Genomic DNA, 10,000 nt, shown 5'->3' on the forward strand with positions numbered 1-10,000 from the left:
AACACCGACCACAGACACCACCGCTGACCATACAAGACTAGACGCCACCAATCTGTCCGAACACTGACCACGGACACCACCGCTGACCATACAAGACTAGACGACACCAATCTGTCCGAACACCGACCACTGACACCACCGCTGACCATACAGGGCTAGACGACACCAATCTGTCCGAACACCGACCACTGACACCACCGCTGACCATACAAGACTAGACGCCACCAATCTGTCCGAACACTGACCACGGACCCCACCGCTGACCATACAAGACCAGACACACCAATCTATCCGAACACCGACCACGGACACCACCGCTGACCATACAAGACTAGACGACACCAATCTGTCCGAACACCGACCACGGACACCACCGCTGACCATACAGGGCTAGACGACACCAATCTGTCCGAACACCGACCACGGACCCCACCGCTGACCATACAGGACTAGACGACACCAATCTGTCCGAACACCGACCACGGACCCCACCGCTGACCATACAAGACCAGACACACCAATCTATCCGAACACCGACCACAGACACCACCGCTGACCATACAAGACTAGACGACACCAATCTGTCCGAACACCGACCACGGACCCCACCGCTGACCATACAAGACTAGACGCCACCAATCTGTCCGAACACCGACCACGGACACCTTCACTGACCATACAAGACTAGACGACACCAATCTGTCCGAACACCGACCACTGACACCACCGCTGACCATACAGGGCTAGACAACACCAATCTGTCCGAACACCAACCACTGACACCACAGAGACCATACAGGACTAGACGACACCAATCTGTCCGAACACCGACCACTGACACCACAGAGACCATACAGGACTAGACGACACCAATCTGTCCGAACACCGACCACGGACACCACCGCTGACCATACAATACTAAACGACACCAATCTGTCCGAACACAGATCCACGGACCCCACCGCTGACCATACAAGACTAGATGACACCAATCTGTCCGAACACCGACCACTGACACCACCGCTGACCATACAAGACTAGACGACACCAATCTGTCCGAACACCGACCACAGACACCACCGCTGACCATACAGGACTAGACGACACCAATCTGTCCGAACACCGACCCCACCGCTGACCATACAAGACTAGACGACACCAATCTGTCCGAACACAGATCCACGGACCCCACTGCTGACCATACAAGACTAGACGACACCAATCTGTCCGAACACAGATCCACGGACCCCACCGCTGATCATACAAGACTAGATGACACCAATCTGTCCGAACACCGACCACAGACACCACCGCTGACCATACAAGACTAGATGACACCAATCTGTCCGAACACCGACCACTGACACCAACGCTGACACTACAGAGACCATACAAGACTAGACGACACCAGTCATGAAGTAAACCAGGAAGTAGACTAGTTTATTTTAACACAGACACAAGATATATACACTCAGGGGAACAATCCCCCCTCCCTGCATAATGACACAGGGCAATCTACAGTAACAAGAGACACACCAGCAGACAGTTCCATCAGGAGGGAGGGCTGCTGGAGACACCCCCCACCAAGCCAATACACACAAACACATACATCCCATAATAATTTGCTCCCAAGCCAGACACACAATAGAACAATGGGATGCAACCACATGGCATTAAACAATCCACAACCCCCCACCTTAATATTAGGACAGATCACCCTGTACCCCTAACAGGCACAGGGTGACTTACACATAAGAGGGATATGGGGAGCTGAGACAGGGGTCTCCCCACCTCTCCAAAGTGAGCTGTGTTCCATGGGCCCCCCATCCAAAGTCACTCCCGTCACACTCACCATGAAGCGGTGCATGAGATGCGCCGGGGTAGAGCCCGGCTGGAAAGGTTTCTGCGGTGGTGTTGGCATCGGCCCACTATAAACCGGCTTTGAAGGGAACGATGGAACGGGTTCGGCGGCGGTAGATCGGTCATCCTCGTCGACCCCGTCTGGCTTTTCCACACCGGCAGACTTTAGAGACGGGACATCTAAAGCAAGCAAGAGTAAAGTCAATCAGTATGACGTACAGGCTGTAATGGAGGCAACAAAGGAGCGGCCCAGGAAGAAGCACATTAACCACTCCCCCTCCTGAGGATTCCCCCCCCCCCTTCCTGACCAGGCCATTTATTGCGTTACGGCGCTGCGTTACTTTAACTGACAATTGCGCAGTCATGCAACGCTGCACCCAAATGAAATTTACGTCCTTTTTTCCCATTAATTAGGCTTTTATCGGTGGTATTTGATCACCTGTGCAGTTTTTATTTTTTGCACTGTAAAAAAAGACCGACAATTATGAGGAAAAAAACAATATTTTAGACTTTTTGCTATTAAAGATGTCCAGTAAAAAAAATTTAAAAAATCAAATTTCATCATAAATTTCGGCCAAAATGTCTCCCGCTCCGTGTCTTCGCTAAAAAAAACCCTGATACGTGTAAACTAATTGGTTTACGTGAAAGTTATCGCATCTAAAAATGACGGGATAGATACTGGGATTTGTTTAAAATTTTTTACTAGTAATGGCGGCGATCAGCGACTGCGACGGCATTCTGACACTGGGGGAGGGGAACTGACTTGGTGTCACTGACATCAATACAGTGATCAGTGCTAATAAAAAGCACTGACACTGTACTAATGGCACTGGGCAGGAAGGGGTTAACATGAGGGGAGATCAAAGGGTTAACTGTGTGCATGGAGTGTTTTACTAGGGGGCGGGGTCTGTGTGCTTCACTGTACTCAATCACTGCTCTGGATGGCTGTGCAGTGTGCCCGAGCTGACAGGGAGGAGGACTGTTAGTAAACAAAACAGTTCTCCTCCCCGTCGGAGATCCTCAGAAATCACCTGGTGCCGGCGAGTAATAACCAGCCAGGACCCGGTGATCGACAGCCTTGTCCGCGAATGGCAGTGCAGGTATGGCGTGTGCGCGCCTCGAACACGCCCCCTACCTGAAAACACAAAATCACGTGATTTTGCATACCGTGCTGCCCTGTAGCAGTATTTCTCCTATAGAGCGGTCGGGATGCGGTTAAGGTCATGGGGTGTCCTAGCCAGTTTCCAGACCTTAATCCTATAGAAAATTTATGGAGGGAGCTGAAACTTCGAGTTGCCAAGCAACAGCCAAGAACCCTTAAGGATTTAGAGAAGATCTATAAAGAAGAGTGGACCAAAATCCCTCCTGAGAAGTCTGCAAACCTGGGAACCAACTACAAGGAACATCTCACCTCTGTGCTCGCCAACAAGGGTTCCTCCACCACCTACAAGGAACCTCTCACCTCTGCGCTCGCCAACAAGGGTTCCTCCACCACCTACAAGGAACCTCTCACCTCTGTGCTCGCCAACAAGGGTTCCTCCACCACCTACAAGGAACCTCTCACCTCTGTGCTCGCCAACAAGAGTTCCTCCAGAAACTACAAGGAATGTCTTACCTCTGTGCTCACCAACAAGGGTTCCTCCACCAACTACAAGGAAAGTCTCACCTCTGCGCTCGCCAACAAGGGTTCCTCCACCAACTACAAGGAACGTCTCACCTCTGTGCTCACCAACAAGTGTTCCTCCACCAACTACAAGGAATGTCTCACCTCTGTGCTCGCCAACAAGGGTTCCTCCACCAGCTACAAGGAACATCTCACCTCTGTGCTCGCCAACAAGGGTTCCTCCACCAAGTACAAGGAACGCCTCACCTCAGTGCTTGCCAACAAGGGTTCCTCCACCAACTACAAGGAACGTCTCACCTCTGTGCTCACCAACAAGGGTTCCTCCACCAACTACAAGGAACGCCTCACCTCGGTGCTTGCCAACAAGGGTTCCTCCACCAACTACATGGAACGCCTCACCTCGGTGCTCACCAACAAGGGTTCCTCCACCAACTACAAGGAATGTCTCACCTCTGTGCTCGCCAACAAGGGTTCCTCCACCAACTACAAGGAATGTCTCACCTCTGTGCTTGCCAACAAGGGTTCCTCCACCAACTACAAGGAACGCCTCACCTTGGTGCTTGACAAGGGTTCCTCCACCAACTACAAGGAACGTCTCACCTCTGCACTCGCCAACAAGTGTTCCTCCACCAACTACAAGAAGCGTCTCACCTCTGTGCTCACCAACAAGGGTTCCTCCACCAACTACAAGAAACGTCTCACCTCTGCACTCGCCAACAAGGGTTCCTCCACCAACTACAAGGAACGTCTCACCTCTGTGCTCGCCAACAAGGGTTCCTCCACCAACTACAAGGAACGTCTCACCTCTGCCCTCGCCAACAAGGGTTCCTCCACCAAGTACCAAGTCATGTTTTGCTTGGGGATCAAATACTTATTTTACTCCCTGAAATGCAATTCCATTTATAACATTTCTATCGTGTTTTTTTTCTGGATTTTGGTTGATATTGTTTCTATCATTTAATATACACCTATGATAACAATTATAGACCCTTCATTTCTGTGTAAGTGGACGAATGTACAAAATCTGCAGGGGGTCAGATCATTATTTCCCCCGCTGTATCCAACTCCAGCTTTAACAAGAACAAATGTCAATACCTAGAGAATTGTCATCATCATCCAGGATGGCCCGGATTCTGGCTCGGCCTGATACAGGTCCAAAGTTATCATCCTCCTCCTCCTCATCACCGACAGACGCCTGGTGATCGATCATGTCCGTGTTCAGGAAGTCTTCATCATCGCCGTCCTCATCAAACAACGCATCGTAATCTTTGGTGGTGGCCGTGGAGGTCTTTGAGGAACAGAAGAGTGGAACGTCACAGAGCCGTATATGAAACTACTACCACCCATGGGTTGAATCTCGTCCGCTAAAAGATTTTATCTGGCCCACATCAACAGTCCAGGAAAGTACCCTGATTGGCTGGCAGTGGGTGTGCTGGTCTGTGTATAGTAATATGGAGACCAGCCTGCCGGTGCCCAGCCCAGATTTCTCTCCGACCCCCTGGTGCCATGGTTGGCTGCTAGGACCACTGGCATCCTAGCAGAGGAAACCTAGTCCTCCCATAAATGCTGGAGCATGCCAATCACATCATTGGTTGGTAGGAGGACTACTAGGGCAGGGAAAGCACATTACTAGTCGCTAGGACTGCTGGTGTCCTAGCAAGCAATGATGCGATTGCCCCGCCCCAGCATTTATGGGGGAGGGGGTGGGATTCTGCTGGGCACACGTGGATGGAATCAGTGGGTAATGATCTGAGTGGCCGTTACCCCCTGTCACATGACCAGGGCCGTGGATAAGGGGGTACCACCAGTCCTCTTGTATGGGGCCCAGGCAGCTACATGAATAGGATGTGGGCAGGGAGAGGGATCGGCACAGCGGGGGGCAATTACAGCCACCTGATAGCCGGCCTCTTCTCTCCTCCCGCTGCCTTTCAACTGCTGTAGAGAGAGCCATACAGGGGGTTCCACTAATTGTCAACCCCTCCACCCCCATTCCGGCCCACCCGTCATCATCCCGGCCCACCCATCACCATCCTATCCCTGTGCACAATACGTTTCCCCTGCTGCCTAGGCACCTCACCCTTGTAACACTGCCGGCTTCCCTCCTCTCCTTCCCACCAGCAGCTGCAAGCGCACTGCAAGCTGCAATAGGATCCTTCAGGATGGAAAATGGAGGAAGTGTCCAGTTTCCAGCCCCTTCTTTTCCTGAATGAACACAATGAGGGATCGGTACCCATCGCTCACTGTGTTCATTCATAACTGAAGCATATTAAACTTTCTTTTTTTGTTGGGAAAGGGTGCCCTGTCAGGTGGGCTGTATGGGGGCCCTGTCAGGTTGGCTGTATGGGGGCCCTGTGGTTTCTAACATCAGCCTTGCATGTGACCACAGGCTGAGAGTCCTAAGTCCTATACAACAAGACTCTATGGCCCCTTACAGATGGGGCGGAGCCGTCAGCGGGTCCGCCTGCTCAGTGGGGGGGATCTCTATGCTGATTCCCGCTGAGCAAGCGGATAAAAAAGGTCTGTGTCCGCTCCGCTGCAGCAGAGCGGACACAGACACTGCCCGCTGATTTCATTGGGGCGGTCAGATGGAAAAAGACCGCCTGTCAATTTCCACCCGATTGTCAAGCGATCCGATCCGCTGGATGGGGGAATGGATCCCCATCCGTCTGTTTTTGGCGTATGGGATCGGATCAGATGCTGGCGGGTGTCAATGGACTATTGTCCACTGACACCCGACGGTCCATTGAAGTCTATGGATGGACCGTGAAAACCGGACAGGCGGACCCCATCGGTCCGTTCGTGTGAAATGGGCCTACATTTTGATCTGATTGGTTGGGAGCAGAGTGCAGGTGAGTCTAGACAACAGTGGGAGCAATGCTTCTTTATTCAACCCCTAGACGCCGAGCGCACGAAAATATGTGGCCTCTCGGCGTCTGGGCCTTGATGTCGAGCGGCCACATATTTGCGTACCATTTGAACATATGTATGTGCTGAGAGCGCACGCCCTGCGCGCTCCCAGCACATATGTCCGTGACTCACGGAAAGGTCCCGCTCTCCCCTTGCGATCAGGACCTTTTCCGATCATGTGACCGCCGTGACAGTGAATCACGGAGGTCACATGACCCTAAAACCGCGCCCTGCCTCCCGGCTTCTGAAACTCTTAAAGGGCCGGGAGGTGCCGGTGCAAAGGGGATAAACCGACCCTTTCAGTATACGTTGTATATAAAGACGACTTACCTTCTCCACGGACTTTGCAGCACCTTGGCAGACATTCTCCAGCAGGCCGAGATTGCCCCTCGTTATCAGTGTAGGCAACCTGGGGCAGCTTAGGGTGCCAGGCCAGAGCGCAGATGGTGAAACCCTTCTCATGCTTGACCCTAGGACAGAAAGGGGGGAAAAATTGCGGCCAAATTATGTTTTATTTACCTATGTTACTATAACCTCCGAAATACTCATCAGTCAAAACAATTCTCCCCCGCTGAAAGGAGCGATCCACTGACATGGGTGCAACAATGTAATGTTTGGTCTGACTCCGCCCAGAATGTTCAATAAAAAGCAGATGTTGTTATTGCCATTCCGGTAATACACTATATGGCCCCAAGTATTGTCCCGCCAGCCTTTCCACGCACATGACCTTTAATGGCCCCCCAGTCTTAGTCCGTAGGGTTCAATATTGAGTTGGCCCCGCCCTTTCCACGCACAGGACCTTTAATGGCCCCCCAGTCTTAGTCCGTAGGGTTCAATATTGAGTTGGCCCCACCCTTTCCACGCACAGGACCTTTAATGGCCCCCCAGTCTTAGTCCGTAGGGTTCAATATTGAGTTGGCCCCACCCTTTCCACGCACATGACCTTTAATGGCCCCCCAGTGTTAGTCCGTAGAGTTCAATATTGAGTTGGCCCCGCCCTTCCCACACACGACCTTTAATGGCCCCCCAGTCTTAGTCCATAGGGTTCAATATTGAGTTGGCCCCGCCCTTCCCACACACATGACCTTTAATGGCCCCCCAGTCTTAGTCAGTAGGGCTCAATATTGGGTTGGCCCCGCCCTTTCCACACACATGACCTTTAATGGCCCCCCAGTCTTAGCCCGTAGGGTTCAATATTGAGTTGGCCCCACCCTTTCCCCACACATGACCTTTAATGGCCCCCCAGTCTTAGTCCGTAGGGTTCAATATTGAGTTGGCCCCGCGCTTTCCACACACATGACCTTTGATGGCCTCCCAGTCTTAGCCCGTAGGGTTCAATATTGAGTTGGCCCCGCCCTTTCCACACACATGACCTTTAATGGCCCCCCAGTCTTAGTCCGTAGGGTTCAATATTGAGTTGGCCCCGCCCTTTCCACACACATGACCTTTAATGGCCCCCCAGTCTTAGTCCGTAGGGTTCAATATTGAGTTGGCCCCGCCCTTTGCAGCTATAACAGCTTCAACTCTTCTGGGAAGGCCGTCCACAAGGTTTAGGAGGGTGTCTATGGGAAGGTTGGACCATTCTTCCAGAAGCACATTTGTCAGGTCAGGCACTGATGTCGGGGGAGGGGGCCTGGCTCGCAGTCTCCGCTCTAATTCATCCCAAAGGTGTTCTATGGGGTTGAGGTCAGGACTCTGTGCAGGACAGTCAAGTTCCTCCACCCCAAACTGGCTCCTCCATGTCTTTATGGACCTTGCTTTGTGCACTGGTGCGCAGTCATGTTGGAACAGGAAGGGACCATCCCCAAACTCCTCCCACAAAGTTGGGAGCATGAAATTGTGCAAAATGTCGCCTTAAGAGTTCCCTTCACTGGAACTAGGGGGCCAACCCAACCTCTGAAAAACACCCCCACCCCATAATCCCCCCTCCACCAAACTTTACACTTGGCACAATGCAGTCAGGCAAATACCGTTCTCCGGGCCACCGCCAAACCCAGACACGTCCATCGGATTGCCAGACAGAGAAGTGTGATTGGTCACTCCAGAGAACACGCCTCCTCTGCTCTAGAGTCCAGTGGCGGCGTGCTTTACACCACGGCATCCGATGCTTTGCATTGCACTTGGTGATGGAAGGCTTGGATGCAGCTGCTCGGCCATGGAAACCCATTCCATGAAGCTCTCTACGCACTGTTGTTGGGCTCATCTGAAGGCCACACCAAGTTTGGAGGTCTTTAGCTATTGACTCTGCAGACAGTTGGCGACTTCTGCGCACTGTGCGCTTCAGCATGCGCTGACCCCGCCCTGTCATGTGACGTGGCCTACCACTTGGTGGCTGAGTGGCTGTTGTTCCCAGTTGCCCAGGTGGCCACCTATCACGGGACCACGCTTGGAGTCACTGAGCTCCTGAGAGCGACCCATTCTTTCACCAATGTTTGTAGAAGCCGTCTGCATGCCTAGGGGCTTGATTGTATACACCTGTGTCCATGGAGGGGATTGGACCACCTGAATCACATGATATGGAGGGGATTGAAACACCTGAATCACATGATGTGGAGGGGATTGGAACACCTGAATCACATGACTGGGAGGGGATTGGAACACCTGAATCACATGATATAGAGGGGATTGGAACACCTGAATCACATGATTGGGAGGGGATTGGAACACCTGAATCACATGATTGGGAGGGGATTGGAACACCTGAATCACATGATATGGAGGGGATTGGAACACCTGAATCACATGATATAGAGGGGATTGGAACACCTGAATCACATGACTGGGAGGGGATTGGAACACCTGAATCACATGATATGGAGGGGATTGGAACACCTGAATCACATGATATGGAGTGGATTGGAACACCTGAATCACATGATTGGGAGGGGATTGGAACACCTGAATCACATGATTGGGAGGGGATTGGAACACCTGAATCACATGATTGGGAGGGCGGGCCCATTACTTTTGGCAATATAGTTTCTATCAGGTCTCCCAGAACTAGATCATTTTCTTCCCATTACATTCACTGCTGAAGTCATTCTCTGAATGCTGTACAATGCAGATATTACCTTTCCAAGCAAGCTTTGGTGCCCACGTTCCAGGCCACAATGCAGCCGTCAATACTTCCCGCTATGATGTACTGTCCACAGGGAGACCAGGTGACCACATTCAGAGGCTGCAAGATACACAAGTCACGGTGGTCACAAGGGAAGCAGAGCCACAGGACAAAAACGAGGGCGAACCATGAAGAGGAGAGAAATACAGAAACCTGGTATGACCCCCCTTCCCCCCCCCCAACATTCCTATCAGTGGCTATATGGAATGTTCTGGGTGTTGGGCAGAGTGAAGATGGATTGTGCCCGTATGGAGGAGTTTACTGTATCCAGCTTTGGGTATTGGAGGCTGTAAACAGGTTACATAAGGATGTTGGTGTAGAAGGTTAGTAAGATTTGCATTAGAAGGCAGTTACAGCGCATGCGGTGCTGAGAGCGGAGCCGATGCGGTGCTGAGAGCGGAGCCGATGCGGTGCTGAGAGCGGAGCCGATGCGGTGCTGAGAGCGGAGCCGATGCGGTGCTGAGAGCGGAGCCGATGCGGTGCTGAGAGCG

General features: G+C 52.0%; 1 protein-coding gene across 1 annotated transcript in view; it reads right to left on the reverse strand.

The window, feature by feature from the left end:
• The window catches only part of LOC149428512 (WD repeat and HMG-box DNA-binding protein 1-like), a gene marked incomplete at its 5' end in the record, with an annotated part of 58,664 nt that overhangs the window by 34,157 nt on the left and 14,507 nt on the right, over positions 1–10,000 (reverse strand). Inside the window, 5 exon segments of the mRNA XM_089667318.1 lie at positions 1,853–2,040; positions 4,580–4,772; positions 6,722–6,778; positions 6,780–6,861; positions 9,463–9,569. Of these exon segments, the coding sequence (XP_089523444.1) occupies positions 1,853–2,040; positions 4,580–4,772; positions 6,722–6,778; positions 6,780–6,861; positions 9,463–9,569 (627 nt within the window).

Source organism: Staurois parvus, unplaced genomic scaffold, assembly GCF_062004578.1.
Source record: "Staurois parvus isolate SC_StPar_1 unplaced genomic scaffold, SC_StPar_1.0 ptg003173l, whole genome shotgun sequence".
Lineage (NCBI taxonomy): Eukaryota > Metazoa > Chordata > Amphibia > Anura > Ranidae > Staurois > Staurois parvus.